Source organism: Anser anser, assembly GCF_964211835.1.
Source record: "Anser anser genome assembly, chromosome: 1".
In the NCBI taxonomy this organism is placed as follows: domain Eukaryota; kingdom Metazoa; phylum Chordata; class Aves; order Anseriformes; family Anatidae; genus Anser; species Anser anser.
The window spans coordinates 24,571,885-24,598,129 of NC_139720.1; the positions used below are offsets into that span (position 1 = coordinate 24,571,885).

Genomic DNA, 26,245 nt, shown 5'->3' on the forward strand with positions numbered 1-26,245 from the left:
TGTTATTTGAAATAGTCATTTTTTTTCCAGTGCGAGTAGTCCAATTTTATTTTTCAGTTTTGAATTTGTTAATGGAGAGAATTGGATTGGTGTGGTTTTTGGACTCCATTACAGAGTTAATTTCACTAAGTAAGGAACTTCTACTTATCTCTGCTTGTTTGTATATGGAAAGAGGCCAGCTATGCCAGGTGTATCTATGGGTTTGACTGGTACTACCATGGAACGACTTTTGGAATTTTTCTTTATGGTATTTTTAGTTGAAACTATTAAGGTCTTAAAGTTTAACATTCATTGAATGGTTGAATTCCTATTCAAAATTTTGATCCTGCTTCTTCATAATTCTCTTTCTCATCCTCGAGGCACACACATTGCCAGCCAGCTCTGTGTCTTTGTACTAATTTTCCTCAGCTTCTATACTAGCTTCTGCAGCCTCCCTCCAGCCATTTCTCTACCTTGATTTGCCCTCTTTTTGTTAGAAACAATCAACTACTTACTCTACCACAATTTTCCTGTTGTGAGGTTCTCCTATAAGGCCACTAGCATCACTCCTGGGCATATTTCTGCTTAATCAAGTTCTGACCACTAATTTATGGTGGTCGGGAAGTATGTCCTTTTCTGACTTGCCTGAAGCAGAAACTTTGGGTGAAATTGTATCATTTTTTTGTATAAATTCAAAGCACTACACATGTAAAATATAGTTAAAAGTTATTTTATTATAAACTTGAATCAATTTACATGACAATGATGTCAGTCACTTATAATTATGCAGGAATTCAAACGTGGAAACGTGTCATCTCTGACACTGTGCAATGCAATCCATTGCAAAACAAATTCTGGAATATAATACACACTTCAAAATGTATTTATTTGTGTGTCATCTCCTAAGTATTTTAGAAAGCTTTGCTGGCAGTTTCATTTAATTATGCAAGTTACAGCAAATGTTTTCATAACAGCAATTCACAGCCTTTACTGTGACACTACAGTTGTGGCAGTCACAGAAGGTCCCATAACATAGACTCTCAGCCATGGTATGTCATGTCAGTGTTTGTTGTTTGTTAGACTGGGTGGTCAAAATGAGATTTATCTCTCAGATTTTATATTTCCAGACACTCCCAGGCAGCTTTACAAAAAAAAAAAAAAAAAAGTATCATCTGTTTTAATAAGCTAAGTGCTAATATGTGTGAAAAGAATGATTTTATAAAAGCTTTGATGCCCTGCAGGGGTAGAAAAATTATCATCCATCCAGCTGGCACCTTCACAAAGTACTAAAACCATATTTGCAACTTCTGCTTCAGTTTGCTTTTGCACTGAATCTGCAAGCATATGTTTCATTTTCAAGTTTCTATTTTTTGTTTTTCTTTGGGGTTATTTTTGCTTATGTTGTAATTTTCTGAATGTTAATAAAATTATGTGCCTAAGGCCAAGTCTAACTCTCACTGGAGAGACCACATTGACTTTGTTGATGTAATGGAATTGGACCAAGCCTTAGGCTACGTCCACAGCAGTAAACCAAACAGGGCCAGGGCAGAGGCTTGAGAACTAGCAAGTGATCATCTATATCATTAAGTCATCCGTATAGTTTCTATCTATCAAATCGTGACATGATTTTGGGTTAGGCTAACCAGTACTATTGGGGTTAACATGGGCTGAGGACTTCTCCCAGGTTTTACTGCAGCAAAGAAGCTTTTCAACACAAGCAAACATTTCTGTATCAGTTGCAAGCCATGACATACCACTTGCCTTAGAGACACAAAGCCATTCTTGTCCTCTTCTATTCAGCCGTATGCATCATATGCTGACATGGCCAGTGGTTATTGCTGCAAGGAGGGAAAAAAGATGTACATGGTTCTTGAAGCATAATGAGTATTATGTGTATCAAATATTTATCTGTACCTTTAGTTTTCTTCGGATATGGTAGTATCACATTTCTACATAAGATCACACTAGGACATAATCAATGGGACAGAATCAGACAAATGTACTAATAAATATGCAAGTTCATAGCATATGAAAATTTAAAACAAAGACATCTCACTGTGTAAACTCACCTTTCCCAAAATTAATTCATATTTATAATAATGTAACTGAGCAAGAATTTGAACATGATATTGGAAGGTTTGGGGTTTTTTTTCTCCTTAATTAGTGATATAACAAAACCTAGATACTGTTTATAAATTCATTTCTATCAAATTAAATTTCAATAAAAATCATAAAATATATTGAAGTTTCTGTGTAAATATACTTCAAGCCATTTGACTGGCTGCAGTTGTACGTCATTATTGATTTCCCCTTAAAATACACACTATCTCTACCAGGTAAGAAATCATCAGCCAAGCAAAACAGGAAAAATGCATGTCTATGAAAACCACTGAAAAAAATTTTTAAAAAAACTTTGGTTTTCCAGAATATCCAACAAAACAAAGAAAAAAAAACAAACAAACAAAAAACAACAAAAAAAAAACACAACAGACTGTTCTGTATACTAGAAGTGATAGCTATTGATATATATGAGATCAGGCCTTGGATGCAATTTTAATCCAAAATTGTATGCTTACAAATTACTCATTCATGGATTTCATTGACTTGATTTAGGGCTGCTATGTGATAACAGCTATTAAACTGACCAAGAACATGGGATGTCTACCATGTGAAGAAATGTATGTATCAAAGATCATGTAAATTTAAGAATAGTATTGATGTAAATGAAAATGTCTGCAAATGGGTCACAAGTATGTTAAGGCTAGAAGTTGGAGAATTTTCTAGCCATCTGAGAAGTCTCAAACTAGGAAGAAAGCAAAAAATAGGCACTGTTTTGCGGTGGTGCTTGAGAAGCCTGGGAAAGCATTGCTATGCTATACAAAATATGAAAATTCAGAGTAGAAATTAAACTTGTGATATAAGTCTTTACATATGAGAGAGATGCTCAAATCTCCAGGGAACTTTGAAAGACTAGGCATCAATTTTTCTCTGCACCATTTTCAACCATTCAAATCCTATTCTTCAGTGACTTTGTTGATCATGCTGCAGAACCCAGGCAGTTACTTTTTTCTTCTCTTTCGTCTGAATTACTTGATTCTGGGTGCATTTCATTCTTCACCTCCTCAGGAATGGGTGTAGACAGCATTCAGAACGATGTGGATTGGTGCTCCTGGTGCACCAGAGGTCAGTGTGCCATCCTCTTGTTCTCCAACTTCATCAACAGCTTTGTAGTCACAAAGAATTTCTTGCTTGGTCAACTTGTCAAAGGCTGTGAGGGCTTTTTGTTTTCCTGTTGTGAGACATGGTCCTCTTCCTAGGATCAGCTGGGAATTTTACCTACCAAATTCCCGTGATGGGAAGGAAATTATGCTCTCCTCTCATCTGTAGCAGTTTATAGGTGGGGGGAGGGGCGGGGGGGGAAGGGAGAAGGGAGTTGTTGATTGTTTTTAGTGCTGAGGATTTTAAAAAGCACTAGCAAGGTTTTGTAATGTGTTGTACACGTGGAAGATCTGCAGCACCTCTGGCTTAAATGTCTGCTCCCTGTTTGTGATTCCTGAAGGGTTGATTCAGTGATCCATATGATTCCTTCCAATCCTATATGCCACTGGAGCAATCTAAAACAATGAAGTTACAGTGAGACAAGTTTATATCTCTAATAAACTCAAGTAAAGCAAATATTTTCTACCATTAATGCTGCAGTGACTCAGACAGATTCAGTGTACAGCAACCAAACCATAAAGACAGGCACTCTGTGTTTGTTTAATGATTTAGATTTGTAATTATGGTTCAAAGCATCACCTATTATAGGTGATATATTTTTCTTTTAAAGTCTAATAATTTAAACCAAGAAGCAATTTTTTAAAATAACATTTAATAAAATGTTTTAGAAACAAAGTTAGACTTTTCAAACACTAGTTTAAAAATCTTTTCAGAAAAGACTGTATTAGTAGTATTTGGAGAATGGGAAAATGAGAAACCTAGGATAAATCTAAAATACTACTAATTTGAAGAAGCCCCCTCTTATTTATAAAGATAATCTGCCTGATGGATGATGTAAGAACATTTGTGCTGTGTATCTGGTCACAAAATTTTCAGATGTAAAAAATATCCAGCATTAAATTTCCCATGGAGCCTGGTTCAACACTATCTAAATCAATGGAGTTTTACTGGTAGCTGCAATAAAAACAGCACTATGTCCATAAACATGTCAGGTTATCATCACTGCCTAGACTTAGATTCATGTTGCTACCTGAATTTTTAAAATGAGACTAATAAGTCCCCATATTCCTGAGCATTTTAAGTGACATCAGACTTACAAATTAAAAATTGTTTTCTTTAGAATAAAATTGGATTTGTCTAACAAGCCTCACTTAAAAAAAAAAAAAAAAGTAATTTTGCATAAAACACTGTATAAATCATTGATGTAGTACTTCCTGTAGTAATGTAAACTTCCTAAGTGCCACTTGGGTAGATTCTCAATTTCTTGTACTTGTTAATTGCACCTGAAGAATGGATATTATTGAATTTTCAAACATTTTCCCTTTAAAATAGTCTTGGTTTATTTGCCATTAAGAACATTATCTTATAGGTTATGTTTGTGTTGGGTCCGTCATGAAAAACTTACTGTGTAAACATATGTACAATTCTAATTTTAAGACTATGTATGTAATGAACTTTTATGCAATAGTTGCTTGCTACATTAAGAAACAAAGAATGATTTAAGGGAACCATTTTAACCCATCAGTGTTTAATCACTGATAAAGCTTAAGAATTTTCCACTTTTTTTAGGCTTTAATTTCTGGGAAAACTCTGCACAAGCCTAACATAAACACATGAAGTAGTCAGAGCACTCACCCTGAAAAGGTTGGCATTGGCAAGCAGGTCACCTAGTTAGCTTGCAAATGATGGCACCTGTTAGCAGATGTTGACTTCGTCCCTCCTGCCTCGTCTCTTACAGATGTTAAACTGGTGTGGTGTGACTGACTAGTCCTGTTGGCCTCACAGGGACTGCTGGTGTATGTCACTGTCCTCGTGGGCTGTGACATCTTTATGAATAGTATAAATGCTGAAGCACTTCAGGTTTCCATAGCTGCTTTTGGCTTTTGTATTTCAAAAGTCCAGATGTGATGTGATATTTTCTTTCTGTCAAAAACAAACAAAAAAAACTTGTATTTTGTCAGGAATGTGATTCAGATGCTAGTATTGTTTCTGTGTCACAACCATTATTTTTCTTTTCCAGGAGTAGAAATGGATGGATGATTTAAATTCAATGATGTACTTGAGGTTATTTGAGGTAGTAATTATTCTCCAAAGATTACTATGTCATGTGCTTCATTCTGTGCCTAAATGGAGATATGAAGTGCTTATCACAGAATCATAGAATGGTTTATGTTGCAAGGGACCTTAAAGATCATCTAAACCCAACCTCCCTGCCATGGGCACACCTCCCAATTGACCAGGTTTCTCAAAGCCCCATCCAACCTGGCCTTGAACACCTCCAGGGATGGAGTATCCACAGCCTCTCTGGGCAACCTGTGCCAGTGCCTCACCACCCTCTGAGTTAAAAATTTCTTCTTTATATCTAGCCTAAATCTACCCTCCTTTAGTTTAAAACCATTCCCCCTTGTTCTATCACTGTACTCCCTAATTAAGAGTCCTTCTCCAGCTTTTCTATAGGCCCTCTTAAGGTACTGGAAGGTCTCACCTGAGCCTTCTCTTCTCCAGGGTGAACAACCCCAACTCCCTCAGCCCGTCTTCATAGGAGAGGTGCTCCAGCCCTTTGATCATCCTCAAGGCCCTCCTCTGGACTCGCTCAAATAGGTCCGCATATTTCTTATACTGGGGGCCCCAAAGCTGAATGCAGTTCTCCAGGTGGTGTCTCCCAAAAGCAGAGCAGAGAGGGAGAATCACCTCCCTCAACCTGCTGGCCACGCTTCTTTTGGTGCAGCCCAGGATACGGTTGGCTTTCTGGGCTGCAAGCACACATTGCCGGCTCATCAACCAACACCCCCAGGTTCTTATCCTCTGAGCTGCCCTCAATCCATTCTCCACCCAGCCTCTATTTGTACTTGGGATTGCCCTGGACCAGATGCAGGACCTTGCACTTGACCTTGTATAATTCCATGAGGTTCGCATGGGCCCACCTCTCAAGCCTGTCCAGGTCCCTCTGGATGGCAGCCCTTCCCTCTAGTGTGTTGACCACACTACACAGCTTAATGCCATTGGCAAACTTGCTGAGGGTGCACTCAATCCCACTGTCCATGTCACTGACAAAGGTGTTAAACAGCGCCGGTCCCAGTACTGACCCTGAGGAACACCACTTGTCACTGGCCTTCACCTGGACATTGAGCTCTTTGAGTGCCACCACGCAGCCAATTCCTTGTGCACCAAGTGATCCATCCATCAAATCCATGTCTCTCCAATTTGGAGACAAGAATGTCATGTGGGACAGTGTCAAGTGCTTTGCACAAGTCCAGGTAGATGATGTCAGTTGCTCTTCCCCTATCCACCAGTGCTGTACCCCGTTGTAAAAGGCCACCAGATATGTCAGGTATGATTTGCCCTTAGTAAAGCCATGTTGGCTGTCACCAGCCATCTCTCTGTTTAGGTGTGCCTTAACATAGTTTCCAGGAGGATCTGCTCCGTGATCTTGCCAGGCACAGATTCATTTCTCTTTGCCATAATATCTGCTAGTACATTTTTAGCAAATGCTGCATTCAATTGCATCATTTATTTCAGTTTTCTGACATTTTAGAAAAAAAAAATACGTTAAAAATGTGCAAATGCTTCTCCCTGGCAAGTGAGTTAAACTTAGGCTGGTGTTGCACAGCTAAGAGGAATGTGTATTTTACATGTGAGCTTTCCATAGTATGAACTCTTTGTGCTGCTCAGGTCTACCTCAAAACCAACATTACTGCAGTATTCAGTACTCAACAATGTTTTATTAGAAAAACTTCAGTTGTGATTTTTCCCATTCTCACATTGGTTCCTGTCACATTAATTTTAATAAGTAATTTTACCTTATATTGTTACATAATTATTTGCAAGTGTGTGATTTGACAAAATGTCTACTTTTTGATCTAGGTTATATGCCAAGGCATTTCAGCAAGTTAAGACTAGGTAGAACTGGTTAGAGGCCACATTTGAATCAAAAGCTGTGTTTGTATTAAACTGAGAAACATGAGAGGACCGTGCCTAATTACTTAAGAGACTCAACAAAAATGGATTGTAGCTTGTTGATCTTCTTATTTCTTTGATAAGTCAGAATAATCTTCAAGAAATATGTGGGCTTCTTTCTCGGATTCTTGAAATTTGATCACAGTGCAAAATTGTCCTTTGGCGCAAACCCAGAAATACACATCTTTGCATGATGCACCTGGACATATGTGGCAGGTCTGGTAGAATCAGCTAATTAACAACACAGGCTTAAACAGGCACCTCATCTGGCAGTGTAGTTAGTTGCCTGATGGTGCTCAGCAGGATTTGGTAGTGCTTTTTATTTTTCTATCCTAATGGTCTGCTGCCCACCTAATTTTGCCTTATTGTCAGCCACTACTTACCGCAGCTTGAGGCCCTCCCAGGAGGCTAAATTATTATCAAAGGATTAGGGAGATGTAGCCTTGCAGCTCTGACATTTCTGATTACTTGTCTATGCCAGAACACTAATTAGCTGTGACTAATTAAGAAAAATGTTCCTGCCATAGAAAACCATTTAAAAGAACTGAGAAGTAGAAAAGCAATTGAAAAGCTGAGCAGTGCTCAGATTTTCCGATGCTCTTTAGATTTTCACCAAAGTCTTAACTCACCTTTAATTATGTCTAATATTTTATAGGGAAAATAGAAAGCTCTTGATATGAGAACCACTCAGCAGCTTTCTCTAGATCTAGAGACTTTCTTGTCATTTTAAAACAGTTTGTCGTGTCATTTTTGGTAAAAGAATTTTAAAGGAAACTGTAGGCAGCATCACCAAATGTGGGCTGAAAAAGTGAATTATATTAATATGCTCAAATATATGAAACTCTTCTGCAAGATGCAAGCAACATCTTACAAATTTGCTAATCAAAGTCTGTTCAAAGTTCACTAAATTATTTCTCATGTTTTCAAGTAGATTCAGCCCTTTTTTTTTGAGATAGGAATCTGTAAAAGAAAAACAGTTCATTTGAAAGCTGAAAAAATGTAACTCCCTTCTGATTTCATATCGTATAGTTTTCTTTGATTTTTTTTTTTTCTTGAATACGCTGAGAAAAAGAGTGCCCGCTCTTGGAGGGTGCTGATTATGCTGCTATCAATCCAGCAAAGCTCAGTACTGTTGAAATCAATAGGACCACAACACACTTAAAGCAAAGCATGTGCTTCAGAGTTTGCTGCTTCAGGATCAGAATATTCAGCACTTTGTAAGCAGTTTTACAGTGTAGCTGAGAGTGTTTTCTCTAGAGGAAACCATAATGCAATGGCTGGTTTTGATATGTTTTTGTTATGATACATTTCTCCAATTCTTCAGTTTTGATTACATTTTTAATTTCTGAATTTCGATTTTATTACGTATCAAACAGCCCAAAAAGATATAAAAATGGTTTTCTCTAGGACCTTATTTATCCCATAGCCCACCCTTAATTTGGTATTCATGGAATAGATGTCTGCTACCCTTTTCACACTAATTTAATCATATTATTTAAATCTTCCCAGCAGGGGAGTAAGATTCTATGAAATAGATATTCTGATAGCTTGCTAAAAGAGCTATTGCTCTTTGTGTATAAAAAGGAAATAAAGAACTATTTTTAGGGCACTAAATCTCGTATTCTGATATTCAGAGTGTCTTATGCAGTCATACATGCTGTTTTTTCAGAAATGTATGAGAAGTTCACTTTTTTGGAAAAAGAACAATGTATGAATTGCTATGAAAAGGCGGTTAAAAATGTGGATCCTGAGTCAAAGCAGGAAGAAAAATAGGAAAAAAAATATCCCAAACTCAAGATTTTACAGCCAATTCTTTTTTTTTTTTTTTTTTTTTTTTTTTTTTTCATCCTGAGGGAATTGTGTCATAAAGGGAGGTGGAACTACCAGGTTTTTTGCTTGTTTGTTTGGGGAGGGGCTGTAACATTGGGAACTTCCAGTACAGTTCCATAGACATTTCTGGTCTATACCGCTCAGTCATTTATTTAATGTATTTAAATGCATCTATCCATCACTCACAGTATCCATTCACTAAAAACAATAACAAACTCTATCAAATAAAAGAGAACTCCTTCCAACATCCAGGCACAATTTAGTCCTTTAACCTTTTTATCCTGCTAGGCACAAAGTAGCAGCGTCTCATTCCAGGAGCTGCATTTTTTTTTTTCTTATCTCTATGGCTTGAAATGTGTCTAGCAACTTAATGGAATCAATTGAGCATGGCCAACAATAAAAATATAAAATAGCACTGAAACTTTAGATGAGTCTGTCAGTAAGTGTTAACTGTGGCTGTAGCTTTCACATTCTACGCAGTCAAGAGAAATCAATAAGGATTGTACCATTTATATTGTCTTATCTAATGTTTGTTCACCATGAAGTGCCAGGCACAAGCACCATCTAGAGAATATTGATTTCTTGATGTACTGTAATTCACACACATCTAAGCAGCAGGAGAACCTTGTGGTTTCTGAAACCCTACTTGTGGGTTTGATATTTTTACTTGTGTTTCATTTGGGTCAAGCTTAGTTTAAAAATTTATTTGATTTTTCAAATAGACGCACAACCACATTGTTGACCACAGCACAAGAAAAACAGTGTCAGAAAGCATAAGAATAATGTAGTTTTATTATAAAGGGTTTGAAGTAACAGAAAGAGGTTGCTATGTTGTAAGTCAAAATAGTACCAGGTGTGGCTTCTGCAGAGTGCTCTGAAACCAGCGACAAAGTTAGTGAGTCGCCAGTGGAAGGAACTTCTTAACCTACTTGATCAAGGGGAACTGAATCTTTAGCACTGATGTAAGCGTGCAAAAAGTTTTGATATAGATGATTTTCTTTAAATATTTTCAAGTGTTTTATCTTATGTTTCTTTGATTTACACAGCACTGGCTGTCCTTTATACTATGCTGTAGCAAAATCATTCACAATGTGCAAAACAAACATTACAAATAACAGTTAGAAAAATGAGCTCAAAAAATAAAAATAATATACATATATATATATAGCAACCCAGCTGTAAAATCTGCATAGCTGAAAGAGTGCACACGTGCAATAGGGTCAGAGATGGAAAGGAGCACCTGTTCAATCGAAGGATGCTTTCTCCAAAGAGATGAGGGAAGGAGAGAAGACAGAGGGAGGCAGGAGGCTGGACCTCTGCTCCGCATTAGCGCTGCTTGGTGTGGTGCCCGATCGATATGGCATAGGAAAGGAGTGACTACACCACTGTGCAACTCCCTATCAACCTCACAGCTGCATCCAGCCCTGTCGTGTCCCGCTACAATACCATGCAGAGTAAACGGATGATGAGTCAAGATTGTTGAGGTGGAAATGAATAAGCTGTCTGTAAATATTCACACAGAGGAACCCCTGATATTTTAAATACTTTAATTAAAATATGTGTTTTACCTCATTCCGCGTGGAGCAGGGAGTCTAAACAGGAGACTCCAGGACAAGAGCTGCTGATGTGAGGGGGGTACCTAAAGGCTGCATCACAGTTTGGCCCAGCTTTGGTCCACCTGGCTTTTGGTACCCGGTACAGAGGCCTCCCTCGAGGGACTCCCCAGGGAATACAGGCTGGCTGGGTATAAAAGCAGGTGTAGGTGTCTCAGTTACATGCCTTACAGGTAGAGGGAACTTGGACCTTCAACATTACTAATGCTACACATGCATTTAGGAAAACTGCATAGTGTTTCTGCAGCTATGAGCATTGATAGGATTTGTAAAACTAGATTCCGTATAGCAAGAAGCTGGTGTTATAATGATGAAAAACTTGGTCATTTCACATTATGTTCATTTGTTTATTTTGAGGATCCAAGCTGGCTTTCATTTCAAGGTCACTCAAGTGATGTTCCCCATTCTGTGCCTTGGAGGATGTTTGCAGATACACCCAAATTGCAATACAACACTGTACAGCGAGACTGACAGTGTTTGCTCCAGAGAGTTTTAGCACCAGAATAACCTATGGAAGTACTGTTCACAGATAGACTGCGTATCCAGAGTGGAGTAGGGGAACTGTTTGTGCTGTTAGTCTCTCACAGTCACAAGCATATTATGTTAGTAGCTAGTGTTTAAGATCAGAACAGTAATATTACATATGTCCAGGTAGGGAAGGAAGAGTTCTGCATGTCTAATTTTGCAAAAACTTCCACTTTCTCTGTGCATCTACCATATGTGAAGAAGGCAGTAAAAAAAAAAAAAAAAAAAAAAAAGACATTATAAAGTAGAATAAATATTGTAAATTGCTGTATTGTTGTTTAGCAATCTAGTATGCAATGTAGGCAGAGAGGAGGACTGTGTATTTTCTACTAAATATGTATGTTTATTTGTGAATTGGCAGCAGTTCCATAGCAACTACTCAGTTTCCAATTATATGTCTAAGATGTGAAAAAAAATGACTTTCCTCCTGAAACATGAGCTTTTCATACCTAAGAAGTTCTTTATTGTTTCAGAAAAAAATACCCTTTTTTTCCTATAAGTTTCAAAGGTGCTTAAAATGTTTTTAAATGTGCCCCATTCTCTCTTTTCTTTTTATTATTGCTTCCTGAAAACCAGCCTACCTAATATGTTTCTGTCTGCCACCAAATAATCTGATCCAGCAGCTGTTCACTTGTTTGTTGTGGTGAGTCCCACTGAACAGGGTCTGTCTGTCAGGGTTTGAGTTCCTCTTTCTGCTGAGCTCTTTTCCCTTTTCTCCTGATTGCTTTGGGTGTGACAGTGAGACTCCTTCATTCAAATAGGCAGGGAGGAGACTGACTCGAGCCTAAAGTGTTTGGTTCATCAATTAGTCAGTCTTAAGAAAAACAAAATGTTTTTGAGGTCCCTGAGAGGTTCATTTGGGTAATGACACGAAAAAGGCAGAAGAAAACCAAAAGAAGAGTCCCACTGGAAGAAAACCTTTCTTCCTTGGCCAAGCATGCGTACAAAAGGCAAATTAATGTCTGCTACAATCACACACGGGAAGGGAAGGGAAGGGAAGGGAAGGGAAGGGAAGGGAAGGGAAGGGAAGGGAAGGGAAGGGAAGGGAAGGGAAGGGAAGGGAAGGGAAGGGAAGGGAAGGGAAGGGAAGGGAAGGGAAGGGAAGGGCTTGTACATAGACAGAGCTCATAATTTGAAATACCAAACTAAACAAATCTTGGTCCTGATCCGTTTATCACAGGAAGTAGAAGTACTGAAGCAGACCACAGTATGCATTTTTGTTTGTTTGTTTTCACTTCTTTCTTGTTGCATGTAGCTGAAAATTAGGCTGTGAACATTTTTGCACATACCCAAGCCAAAATTCAAAACTTGGCTTAGCATTTCAGGCCTAGAGGAGGAAGCAAAACATGGAAGCTGGATGAAAACTTGAGACATTTCCAGGAAAATGGCTTGATCAGTGGTGTAGAGCATTAGAAGCATAAAACTGTGGCAAGGTGGAAGAGCTTTGTCTCAGAGTCTTGGTGCAAAGTAGGAGCACATGAAGGAACAGTGAGCTTGAGAGTATTTCAGCAGAAATGAGTGATACAGCAATAGGGGGACTTTTAGACAGGTCCTTTAATGAAAACATGGGAAGGAATTGAAGTGAACTGGGGGACTGTGGGTAAATAGAGTTTATTTGTATTACACTTAGTATTGATTTAACTGTTTACCTTTTCCAGATCAAGGGCTTGAAACATCTGATTTTTGATGTAGTGGAAAAGCTTCATTTGTTTGTAGTGTCTGCTAACCCCATGATTCCAACAAGCCTAACTCCAGGAATTTTCCACTCATGCTTACCCTAATTTTTATTTCTTTCATTTTTTTAAATGAAAACTCCTAGGGGAAAAAGTGCAAAAAGAGTAGAAGTAGTGACATGGTGACTCTCAAACGTATTTTTTTTTTCTCCTTGAACTTTGCAAGCATTTAAGAAAATGCAAAGATAAGCCCTGAAACCTTCCAGGTCTGATGTCTGCAAATTAAAGGGTATATATATATGTATATATATACTGTTACTGGATAAAAGAGTATGATAAAGCACCATTTCAGTTTTTGTATTGTGTTGATTATATTTTATATTCTGTAAATATTAAATAAACTATTTTAGTGTGTCCTGATATAGTAAATATACAGGAAGTGTAGGTGAGGAAGTTGAGTTTGAGCAGTGTCCATAAGTTGGAGATACAATTCTGTCTGCGTGTTGTAATGTCAGCTGTTCCTTCCCATATTCATCGTGCTATGGAATTTAGGCCACATCAGTTTTCTGTCATAGCAGCCTTTGAAACAGAAGGTTGATATATTTTTTTTCATTTTTCAGAGAAATAGTGTAAACTTCTTTGATGTTCTAAACAGAAAGATTGCTATCTCCCACTCACTCTGCCCGCCCCCCCCCCCCCCCCCCCCCCCCCCAAAGAGCCAGATGCATTAGAGTAGCTGTAAGAAGATCCAGGCTACAAGTGTAGTTGAAAATTGTACTGTACCTAGAGGTGTTGCAGTTTCTATTTCTACAGTCAGAGGCCAGCTAAAAGACCATTTCTGCCAACTCAATCTTACTTTCGCTAGTATAGAATCATATCTCAGTAATATGAAATTCTCTGTTGATTCAGAGTAATAATGTTGAGACATTGGAAAGAGAAAACAACACTTTTTCACGGGCTTCCTGCAGAGGCAGAATTCTGAACTTTGGGTAGAATATTCTTCCAAGGATGGCACCATAAACTCAGACGCTCAGCATCAAACCTAGACACTATGAGCATACGATACGTATGATGAGAAGCCACATTCTTACAGGGCTGGATCATCTGTTGCAGAAGGGCAGTGGCTGTTCCTATGAAGCTGTGTGGAGCTGGTAGCAGGGCGGGAAAGCTCTAGTTTGAGACCTTTCTCTTCTCCAAGGTTTCCCCAGCTTCTTTTCCTTCATTTTCCTTGTCACTGAAACAGTTATCTGCATTGGAAATGCAACTGGAAGTGCCTCACAGGCTGGGCCACATTTACAACCAGTGCACTCTAGCAAAGATAAGTCACTTGGGAGATAATTTGCTCCTCTCAGGGCAGTAAAGATACAGCAGGGAGCATTGAGAGGGCACTACAACAACAAGTCAACAAGTTATGGTCTCTCTCCAGCAGAAAAAATGGTTATTTTAATCAGTTCAGAAATCACTGGTGTCAGGAATCAGAATTGGTGGGGCAAGAGGAGGGTACAAACAAAATTTTTAGATGCACATAAATTAATATTTTTCTCTATGTCTACCTGTAGTTCCTCAACCTTCAGTGGTTTCTCAGTCATTCTTAATCATAAGGCTACCTAAACCTGAGGGACAAGCATAAGCATCTGATACAAAATTACTTCATTGTTGTTCTTAGCTTACAACTAAATATTTTTAATTTCTGGGAAAAAAAAAAAAAGGCAGATATTTTGAATGTTAATTACTGTTGACTTGATTTCTTATTCCGATACTCCTGTGTATATTTAAAAGATGCAGTCATTTTGCAGACCACCTTCTGATGTGTCATGGTGGCCTTTTAATATGTCATGCCTGAGAATTCCTTCCCCAATTTTTTGTTTGTTTGTTTGTTTAAGAGTTACCAAGCCTTTCCAACCTGCAGGAGAGCTTGTGAGCTCTTCACTGCTCAGGTGAAAATTCTCATTTAGGTGGGTGATGTCTATACCTAATCTTAAAAATACCGCTGTAACTTCTACACCTCAGTGTTTTCAAAGGCACTATAAATAACGCTGGTTTCCCACATTAGCATCAGCATTTAACAAAGGACATCAGCGTGATTGTTCATATTTTACAAAGAGGGAAATAACTTTTGCAACTTACTTGGGAATTTGTTTCTAACTTTTGCTACTTGCATTTTCAGGGAGTAATTTATTCTTAAATTGCTTAACAAATGTTAGATGTTTTTACAGTTGCTCGACATGCTACTAACGCTATCAAAAACTTGAAAAAATGCTATAGCACTGGCTATAGCAGCTTTAGCACTTAGTATTTAGCACGCTTAAGATATTTCTTATGCATTGTGGCTTATACTGCCTTTGATGTGCAATCTCTTCAGTGAGAAGAATACTTTGTTATTATTCCAAGTAGGAAAAGTAGAGCCGGAGGAAGTAAAAACATCCCCCAGTCGTCTGAGCAACTCAGTTCCTAATCAAGAGTGAGATAAAGGCTTCAGGAAAAAGATGAAATGTGGTTCCTAGAAAAGCTGTTCCCCTGCCATATTCAGCAGTAAAAGCGTTTCGACAGTGCCCATTTGTCAAGAGCAGGCAAGATACAGAAACTCTATGGGGTCCTGTGTATCAGATTCTAGGAATACCAGGCCTGGGAGGACTGAGGCATTGTGTGTTAGCATGTATTGAGCCTCCTTCCAGGTGGCAAACAGCTGCACCTTTTTATAAAACTTCAAAAAAATAAATGTGAAGTGCTTGCTTTCAGCCAAGAAGTGTTATATTTAATTGAACTGTTCTGCAAACGTGATAGCTCAGGCAGCCAGAAAGATGGTGAATATTTAATATATTTGTTTTGTGTTTCCACCAGTCAACAGAATAAAGACATTCCTTAACTACTTCTCTTTAACTCGCCTGAAGAAAGCACGGTATGTTGCTAAATCGCCTTTCACCGGCCCTGCCGAGAAACAACTTTAATCCTTGTTAGAAAATTGCGGAGTCTGGGCCCTACAAAGAGCTCCTGCCCGGCGCATTGTGAGTGCGGGGAGTGGGGCGAGGGGAGCCCTTTACAGCTGCGTGCCTCCAGCCCGCCTCAGCTGGACTATTTAGGCAAGGAGGTTTGTCAATCCCTCCCCACAATGGGGAGAGGTTTTCAGTGCCTGTAGCCGCGCCGAGCCCCGTTGGGGATCAATGCTGGCCATTCAAGCTGCACCCTCTTTCATTGCTTTGGTTTGTTAATTTAAGACTAAAGGTCCGCTGAGGGGGTTTAGGGTGTTTAAGAAAGCTGATGAACTGTTTAAGAAATCTGATGAACTGAGAGCGTTTATAGCCCTGGTGTGGCAACTACTGGCACTGAGGGAGCTGTGTCCTTGTTGACCCTCTTGTTATTAAAAATGCACAAGTGCTGCGCTTCTCAATATTTCAACACTCTTTCATTGTCAATACCACCTTCTGAGCCCTTCAGCTTGTTGCTTGCTCTAAAGATCTTCTTAGATTGGGTTTGAAAACTTCACCTTAAACACTAGATTAGACTGATGTTCTGTTTTCCGTGCTCCTGTTGATTTGTTGAACCTTCCCAGGGCTGGAAAGCAAGTAGCAGCTTGATGGGGAGACGGGCTGCTAATATGATTTACCAGTCTACAGTCATGCACAATAAGTGTGAATAAATACAGGGGTCTCACAGAGTCAACCCTAGCCTTTCCTTTTCTCTTATTTTTTACTTTAAAAGAGGTATCTCAGGAAAATGAAGTGAGTAATGCACGCCCTTACAGGAGCTGGATGAGCTATGAATAAGAAGGGGGGGGAACAGGGTGGCAAACATATTTTTGTTGAAGTGGTTGGCTGCTGTTATGTGATGATGTGCAGAAAAATATATAATAAACACTTACTGCTTTATTCTTGCATAGATGACACCAAAGAATATAGCACTAATGCTGTATCGTTGGCATCTACAAGAGTCGACCTGTCCTCCCAGTGCTATTACTAGTAGTGGAAAAGTGACTTTTTTTCTTTAAATCTGTTAGAAGATTTTTTTTAATTGTTATTACTTAAAAACTGTGTAACAAGGGCCATTATCAAATCACCAAAGCTTGTGAGTTTTCAGTAGGTTCCCATAAGTTACAGAGGATGCATCCCAGTATCTCTAACATGTTCGCAATTGCCAAAATGTGTGGCCTTGGATTCCACCTCTAAGAGGCATTTCCAGCACTGTGCATTTTAACAGATGCCAGAAGTAACAGGGAAATATTTACTTTTCATGGCATGAAGTACAGCAGATCTATGGTTATACAGCTTTAGTCTATTCTGAGTGCACAAGACTCAGAGGTGTAAGGCCAATAGTGAGCAGGAATTCTAGTACCTCTAGTACCTCTAGGAGGACACTGAAAATGTACTAGATGGGATTTTTATTAAAGGTACTATGATGAGTCTTCAAAATAAGAATACATCTTTTTCTAGTAACAGTTGCATTTTTTTTCTGAACAATGCATGTTGTCTGAAGAGCAAGTACCATAGGATCATTTCACAATCATTGAATTAAAAAAAAAAATACTCAAAGTTTAACATTAAACTGGTCAGGAAAACATGTTATATTATTTTAATTCACAAAATTGAGAAGCAAAATTAATTCCCTACAATTTCTTAGCTTTCTTTTCAGTGCAGGTAAGCATCACAGATATATAGAGAGAGTCTTAATTTGAACTGCATCCATCTTAATTAAGTTGTCTGGCTGGGTTTTAAGACACATGTTTTGCCAGAAAACATGGCCTGGGTCTATTCTCAGTGATCCTGCAGCATTCAGTGCTGGTGCAGGGAGCAACTGATGACAGAATTTTCAGTCCTGCCTGGAGTTTCATCGTGCGAGCAAGTTTGAGCCCCTTCTGCTTTCTGCCAGTCGTTTGATGAAAAACAAATACATTGTAGATGTTGCTGGATTTTTATTTTGATTTTTTTTTAACGGGAGAATATCAGTGTTGAAAAAAATGCACTACTAATATCATGCTCTCTACCTTGATTATGCTAAAGATTAACAACTGTAGAGTCTGAGTGGTAATATAATAGATGGGCTCATCTTACTGCAAATAACAATAGATATTCTGGTAGAATGCTTGGTATATGAATTTTTCTGCTTATTAGATCAATAGAGTTCATGGAGTGAATAAGCTCAAGTGTATTTTATCTTCTAGACATCTGTATACATACAACACATGTCATTTAAGAGCTGCCACTTAGTAACAACTCAGACACATTAAAAATATTTTGCAGCTACATATGAAGGAAAACAAAAGCAGCGTGCATGTAATCCATGAAATAATATAAATAGTATGGGAATGACAGTCAGTGGTTAAAAAACAATATTTTATAGATACCTAATCAGTCCCACATTTGATTGAATAAATCAAATTACTTTTATGAAATGTGTAGCCATCTGCATTTTGTATGGTGTGTTTGTTCACTGCTATAAAATAGTAAATAGGAATATAATAGGAGAAACTTTAATAAAATGTAAAAGTAATTACTTTCCAGTGGTTTGCAATTAAAATATATTTTGACACATTAAACATAAATGGAAGTCAATACTACATGAAAATCTTCCTTCTTATTTCAACCTTTTCTTAAAACTGATAGTTACAGTGAAATGAGACATAGATTCCTGTAAAGAAAAAGTATTCACGTATATTTTATTGTGTGTATTTAAAGCTTTTTCCAGACAGTTTACATGTTGATTAAAGAATTCTATTTTTGTCCTTTGTTATATCCAGCAACTAGTAATTTGTCCTCATCATTTCCCATTTCCTATATATATCTTATTTTATTAATTAATGTAGAAATGAGACATGTAAGATCCTTCTTCTGAATTACTTGGCAAAGTATACCATGTATAAAGTGCTGCTTTTTAAAATATGCACATTTCCTCTTTTTGCATATCGATGTATTTTGTAAAGACATGGGAAATTACATTAGAAAAGAATGTAAGCCTCTTCCCTGTGGGGAAAGGAACCAGAAACAGAGCTGTGACACAAACTCTTTTAATCTCTCACTGCTAAAATAACAAAAATCCCTTCCTTTTTACAGTTTGACTAAATGACATCTGGTTGGTATTTTACAGGAGGGGGAGGCAAGCGGCTGCAACTATATTTAGTAAAATCTCTTATAATCCAGTTAGTGGGAAAGAATTATTATAGTGGCTGTTTGGATCTGAGCTTTTTTTTTTTTATGGTAGCGTAGATACCAACAGCAGAGAGCTTATTCTTGCCACATCCGTTTGTGAAGCTTTGAGTAAAAACATACCCATGCCTAAAATATGAAAAGGAAATAAGGTAGGCTTCAATTATAATCAATAATTAACATAAAACAAAACCTTAATATGATGATTTTGAGAGAGGTGGAGGGATGTTTTGACCACACTTATATAAAATTCCCATGTATTTCTGAAAATCTTCCTTAGTAAAGAAATGATTTGAAAGAGAAAAAGTAAGACAGGTTTGATATTCTATGTTTGATGCTGTTTTCTAGTTTGGATTACAAAATCTAGGTACTGAAAAATCTCTCAAGATATCATCCTGCTTGTTTTTTCCCTTGCTGTTTAACTGATGTAACTGTACTTAATATCCATTCTTACTGACAGATAGCTAAGTGCATAACACGATTGTGTTTGAAAATGTTATAACTGAAAAATAAAATGGCAGTTGTTAATTCATGCAAAGAACAGTCTGGGTCAAGTTATTTGATTTCCTACTGACCCACACAATTCTCTTAACAGGAAATTATATCATTGTTGACTTCAAGTGCTGATCTGTGATCATTTCAAAGTGTTTCATTACCTCTCATTACCAAATCTGTTAAATGGATACTGCAGGGTTGTTTGGTGTTGTTTTGTTGATTTTTTTTTTTATCCTTCTTTTCAGCAATGGTATAGCAACTCCATGAAAGTCATATGCATGTGGTTGGCTGATAGATTAGACCTTCAGCTTCACATCTACCAGCTGAAGACTCTCATCAAGATAGTGAAGGTAAAAAATATGTATTTGACTTAGACTGCATAGTGAAGAGAGCAAAGTGATGAAGTATTAACATGGATATATAGATCACCCTAAAAGCTAAAAAATGTGAAATAAGGTCATGGATTTTTGTATTTTTTCTTCTCTTCTCTTCTCTTCTCTTCTCTTCTCTTCTCTTCTCTTCTCTTCTCTTCTCTTCTCTTTCTTTTTTTTCACAGTTGTTGCAAATTTGAGAAGAATAACAATTTATTAAAACCTCTAAAGTTAATTATATGTGCAATAATAATTTTCAGCCATTCTGCCCTCACTGAAAATTTTAATTGTTCCAATGAATGTCAATAGATTACTGCTAGCTCTACAGTAATCCTGTACAGTATTCCTAATAAATTATTGTTTGTCATATTACTGTTTTTTTGTGGGTTTTTTTGTTGTTTTACCTTAATAATCACAAAAGCAGTCTTACTTCATTTTTCCCACTCTCTGAAAAATTTAACTATTATTTTTATTATGCACATATAATTACTAGGTTCAGTTGGGAAACAATGTTCAAGATATTAGATGACATTTTCTAATGATTCATACTCTGGCATCAGTATCAATAGAAATCCCAGTCCTTCCAGTCTGGTCCTGTCATTTAGACTGCTAATGTGAAATGAAGTGCAAAATACCTTGCAATAGGCAATTACGGGCTACCTCACCATCAAAAAAAAAAAAAAAAAAAAAAAAAAGTTCCTTCCTAACTCCCTTGTAGATATTACTTAATACCCCTAGGAAAGAGAGAGGAAGCCATTTCAGAATTTTTTCATTTTAATTCTGTCTTGTTTAAGTCAGAACATTCTTGTTAGCTGTATAAATGTGCAATAAGAAGTACCTGTTGTCATTTCTCCAAAATGTTTTCTAGTGAAGTTCATGCAAAACTGTGAAGTTGGAAGAATTTTAATTTGTAGGCACTACCATTGCAACTTGTACTTTCTGAATTCACTAGTTTAAAATAAATAAATAAATAAAAGAAGAAGAGAAAGAAGAGGAAGAGGAAGAAAAGAGAGAGAGAGAGGAGAGATGAAAGTCATAAGGTCACCATGGCTCCCTGAACCACCCAAGCTGTTTTGTTGGTTTTGACCTTGACTGATTTCCCTGGGAGCAGGATTTGGCTCTTCATTTTGTTACATGCCAAAATTGCAAAAGCAGTATGCTGGTTTTTTGGTTGAAATTAATGGCTTGTGAAAGGTTTAAAACTGTTCTTAAGTAAAGGTAGTTAGTCTCCTCTACAGGGAAAAAAAATAAAGAAAAATAAAGAACAAAAATGTTGCAGGATCTAAAACCTGTGCCCAGTGAGATGTAAGAATGGCAGACTCAAGTATACCAGTTAAATGTCACCTGGGAGGTTAAAGGAAAAGAGTCTTCAAACTGACTGCAAATTGTAAAGTTGAGGTGAATGAGCAGCACGAGCAACTGACCTTGATTCTGCAGCCTGGCACACGGATTAGCTTTGTTCAAAAGAAGCATGCTCCCTGTGGCAATGGGAACACACTGGGTACAGTGGTAGCCTTTCTGTGCCTGTACACAGGCTCGCTTTGCATGTATATTCCAAGTGTGTTATTCTATAGCAGCTTCTGTGGATACAGGAAATGGAATAAAGTGTTGTTAGTCATAGATGTTCTGGTCAAAGTAGTGGAGGGTAGAAAGTCTTGACCAGTTCTGTTTTGGTGGGTGAGGAAGGCAGGACTGGGAAAACTAGCTCATCGTAGCTCCACTGGGAAATGAGAAAAAATGGTTCAAGTAGAATATTATAAGAAGCTTTCACTCAGCAGAGGCACTGTTCCTCCAAACCATGGAGTCGATGGAAGCGATTTTCTGTTTGCCTTTGGCAAAACTGTGAGTCCATGTTGCCCCCATCTCTTGAAAATATTCAAAAAAAAAACAACCAAAAAAAAAAAAGTAGGAGATCATTTTTAAGGGTCAAAAAATGAGTAAGGAATAGATGATTGTTCCAACTTTGGACAAGGTAGAGGTGGTGGCATTATCAAGAATGATCAGAAGAAAATTGCTCATTCCCATTAGAGCCAAGATGGAAGGACAATGGCATAAAGGTATTGTTAGATGTCTGAGACACATGCAGAGGAACATGACTAAAGAAGGGTCAAGGACCAAGAGGAAAGTTAGAGAGAAATGAAAAATTAAGCTTGGAAGTGAACATTATTATCCTGCAAAAGTATGTCAAGAGAAGAGCACTGACTGAACCCAAGAGTGCTGGACTGAGAATGGGAGGAATACAATGTAAAACTGAAAGAAATTGCTTTAGGACCTGTTAACAGCATAAAAGGAAATTGAAAGCACAGTGTTATAAAAAGGGAATGCAATGGTGACACTTGAAAAAGACCAGGCAGTTTACTCAGAGGAGTGTGTGAGCTAAACACAAGCTGCATCCATTGACTCTGAAGTTGACCTAGGAAAGTCAAATAAATCTCAGTTGCAGTGATTCAGACAAGGTTTAAATAATCATCATAGATAGTGGCAGAAAAAAATTCTCCCCACTGAATGTTACCCATTTTGAGAGGTGCCTTTTGCAGTTCTTTGAAGCATGGAGTAAAACAAGATCAGTTCTTTTTTCTTCTTCTAGGGGTTGTGCACACTCTCCTCCTGTAGAGGAATGGGCCTGATAGCCCTTAATTATTTTCCCTTTTCTCTTTTCCTTTAGTCTCTTCCATACACATTGAGAACTCGTAGTGTACAAAAAATAAGGAACTAGTTAGATCAACTTGTCCTTAAACTTTTTAGGCTAACTTGGGAAAGGTTATTTCAAATATATTACCACTTAAAAATAAGCAAGGTAGAGTAGATAATTTTCCATATGCTTACTTGAACATCTAATCAATAAATAAAACAATTTTATTTATAATTCTTACTGAAAAGTCAAAGAAAAAAGTCATGTCTTCTGGTTCATAGGAAGGCTGCTTACCAAGGAAACAAAACTTTGTCAAATGGAAAAAAAAAAAATGTAGATATGTCTCAAAATGTAGGTGACTTAGAATGTGAATTAATCTTGCCTGAAGTAGTCACCTGAGAAATTTTTACATCATAGAATATAGATCATAAGCTAAAATTTAATTTATTTTTCCACATTTGGTCTATCAATGTAGAGATAAAGGTAAATAAAATTATAGTTTAGGGAAAGAGTCAAAAGAAAGAGTTCATTTTCTGTGAAATGAGAGAGTTACACATTGCAATATGCAGTTGGAAAAATTGTTTGTTGGCTTCTTATTGAATAAATGAGACAAAAGGAAGTTACTGATAGATCTGCATGCAGCTATAGAAGTGTAGTACAACATACAATCTCTTAAAGAAATTGCCATCAAAGTGTGGCTTGTGGACTCTCTTCTTGGTATTCTTAGGGTGAAACAAGGTGATCTTGTTTACACTGTTGTGTTTTTTTGTTTGGTTTTTTTTTTCAAAATTACATCTGCAAAATATTATGATCTGACCCCATCAAATAACAGCATTTCCACCATTGCTAGACCAATGTGTAGGAAAAGTCCATGAGGGACTGGCCTATGCAGGGAAAAGTTGACTCCCAAGAAAGATCTCTTTTCTCAAAAAAAAAAAAAAAAAGAGGAAAAGAGAAAGAGAGAGAGAGAAAAAAGATGATGAACAATTGCCAGAAAGGGGGAAAAAAAAAAAGAAAAAAAGATTGTTTACATATTCATGATCTTGGGCTTGAGCACTCAAACAAAACTGTTTAGCACCACATCTATCTAAGCTTGCCAAACATATTTAGTAGAAAGCTATTTTCCTTTCCTATGAAAATTGTTTCCTTTCCTATGAAAATTGTCAATGATTAATCATAACTGGAATTGTTTTGTGTGGATCCAGAACCACTGTTGCTGACTGCTACATTGTCAAGTTAGATAAGTCACTTTGAGTCTATCATTTTCACAGAGTTCAAACAATTTTTAAAATGAAGCTTATAGAAACCTCAAATGGCCCAGAAGCTAAAACCCACAAAATCTTTAGCAAGTTTTAGATGATAAATCCATAACTGTAGGAAGAATGAAGCTGCTCTGCTGGCATGCTCGAAATGGCCAGTGTATAGTGGAAGATGGCTCGAGTCTTTCCCAAGTCCAACCCAGGATGTTTTGTTTCTGCTGCAGAAAACCTACCGAGACTTCAGATTGCAAGGCGTGATGGAAGGAACTCTGAACAGTAAAACCTACGATACTGTCCACAGCCGTCTGACCGTGGAGGAAGCCACGGTCTCAGTCACGGATGCAGGAGGACTTCAGGGAATTACGATGAAAGACAGTGATGAAGAGGAAGGATGATACTAATTCACCAGGCGTTTGGAGTGCTGGGGTGGTGGTTTGAGGGTGGGGGTGGGGGGGAATTTGTCCTTGTAGTTGCTTTTATAGTTTTGCCTTATGATGTAGGTGCAGAAATGTAATTTGCTCCATTTTTAAAAAAAAAAATGAAAGTAAGATTATCAGAGGAAAAGTGCCAAGAACTTTTTGAGAACAACGGTTGTAGCATATTGTAATGTATAGCTTTGCTTAGGGCTGTGAGAGCACTGGCATGGAGTTTGAGTTCCAGTTGTGATTACGTTTCTTCCCCTTCTGTTTGTTACCATTCGTTCTTGTATCTCCATCGAATATTGATGTCCTGTGCATAAAGCAAAATGTATGCCTCACTTAAAACACAACGATACAGGAAATCATTCTCAGAATAAGTCAGTGCCCTAGGTAAAAAAAAAAAAAAAAAAAAAAAAAAAAAGTGTATTTTCAGATTTAGACTTCGTTTACTTTTTTGTGCTTAATTTTACATTATTATGTGCCGTGCATTAAAATTTTAATCTTGGTTCTTTGTATTTTGAAGTTGTATTTAAGTGGTAGGACTTCAAGGTCAGTCAAACACATGCAAACTACTTATGAGTGTTGTTGTGTCTATTCATTTTGCAAGTTTAAAGATATCTCATCATGTTGGATGTCAGTAAGCTTGCCATCAATGTTTCTATTTCTGTGAAAAATTTCAGGCAATAAGAACATTTTGTCGTGACCACTTCTGTATCTATCCGAGTTTGTATAGAATTCTACAATTAAAAGATGTTTTCAATATTTCAAACCATTTGAACTGTCGTATGATTCCTCATGAGAACAAGCTTTTTTGAAAGAATGCATTTGGTTTATGTGGTGATTACAGTGAGTATATTGGTTTATAGAACAGATTTATACAAATAAAATATAAAAAGCCTACAAATATCCAAGGACATAACGCTTTTATAAAACAAAAACAGACAAAACAAAACCAACAACCTTACTGACAGATGAACAGACAGTGCCCACTGCCCATTTTCCTATGTCTTCAATGTGAGTTAGTAAGAACCCAAATTTTCCTAAGTCAAAACTCACAACTTACAAAAAATTGAGGTTTTTTTTTTGTTTGTTTGTTTGTTTTTGAGAGAGAGAGAATGTGGCTAATTCCTGGTTGTGTGTAGATAAAATCTGAGGGAACGCAGAACAGAAGCATTATACCCAAAGAAGAAAGAAAGGGTGCCGAGCTCCTTATCGAGCCCTGGTGTTATACCTGAAGTGAAGGGCTTCACTGCTGGACTTCCTGAGGATCTGAGAGGCGTGCATGAAGTTTCCCTGCAAGAACAGGCTGTAGGACTTCAGGGCGTTCTCCAGTGGAGGTATTAGGAGATCTTTAAGTTTCACAAGAAGTGGAAGTGGTATCAAAGCTGGGTGCTGATGTCTTTAGCAAGTCGCTAACAGCATCTGGGCCTGGAGTGGGAACTAGAAATGCTGGGATAGAAGTGGCTGTTGTCGGCACAGCCCAGGAGGTGATGGGTCCAGCTCTCCTCCAGCTGAGGGCTGACCTGGCAGTAACCCAGCCACCCAGCCCTGATCACACTGTGGGAAGCGCAACGGGTTTGTCCTCTGTGGCAGGCTGTAGCTCAGCTACAGCTCTGTCTGCTTGCCCATGGACCCCAGCGATCCAGGTCCAACCTCTGACCTATGAAGTGCCTTCAGAGCTGCCTGACTGTCACAAACCTGCCAGTGGTCTGGGATTGGGGTTGCCATCAGCTTTCCCCTGCTGCCTGAGGGTGGTGGGGTCCTGCTCAGACAGGCTGGGTAGTCCCCCAGTTCCCTGTCCCTCAGGCTGCAGCTGAACCTCTCTGTGCCCTGACACCATCTTTAGGAAAAAAAGAAATCTATGAGTTTTGTGTTTTGCAGTGGGTGGCTCAGATTTCATGGTACGTGCTGCGTGTATGACCCAGATGTCCAGCACTTTGCTATACAATTTCATCTGCATGCAGTACTTACATGACGTGCCTGTCAGTTAGATAAAGGTGAGTGAAGAAATGGGGGGGGGGGAGAGAAAGAGAGAGAGAGAGAGAAAGAGAGAGAGAGAGAGAGAAAGAGAGAGAGAGAGAGAGAAAGAGAGAGAAAGAGAGAGAGAAAGAAAGAAAGAAAATAAAAAAGAGAAAT

At 37.9% G+C, this 26,245-nt stretch overlaps 1 protein-coding gene across 17 annotated transcripts in view; it reads left to right on the forward strand.

Annotated features, from left to right (window-relative positions):
* The window catches only part of CADPS2 (calcium dependent secretion activator 2), a 311,395-nt gene extending 286,517 nt beyond the window's left edge, over positions 1-24,878 (forward strand). For all 17 annotated transcript variants that reach the window (XM_083829288.1, XM_083829287.1, XM_083829297.1 and 14 more), the window contains 2 exons: positions 19,674-19,778; positions 23,915-24,878. In XM_083829288.1, the coding sequence (XP_083685414.1) occupies positions 19,674-19,778; positions 23,915-24,085 (276 nt within the window). In that variant the 3' untranslated portion in view covers positions 24,086-24,878. The remainder of the gene's footprint in view (positions 1-19,673; positions 19,779-23,914) is intronic.
* The last annotated feature ends 1,367 nt before the right edge of the window (positions 24,879-26,245 follow it).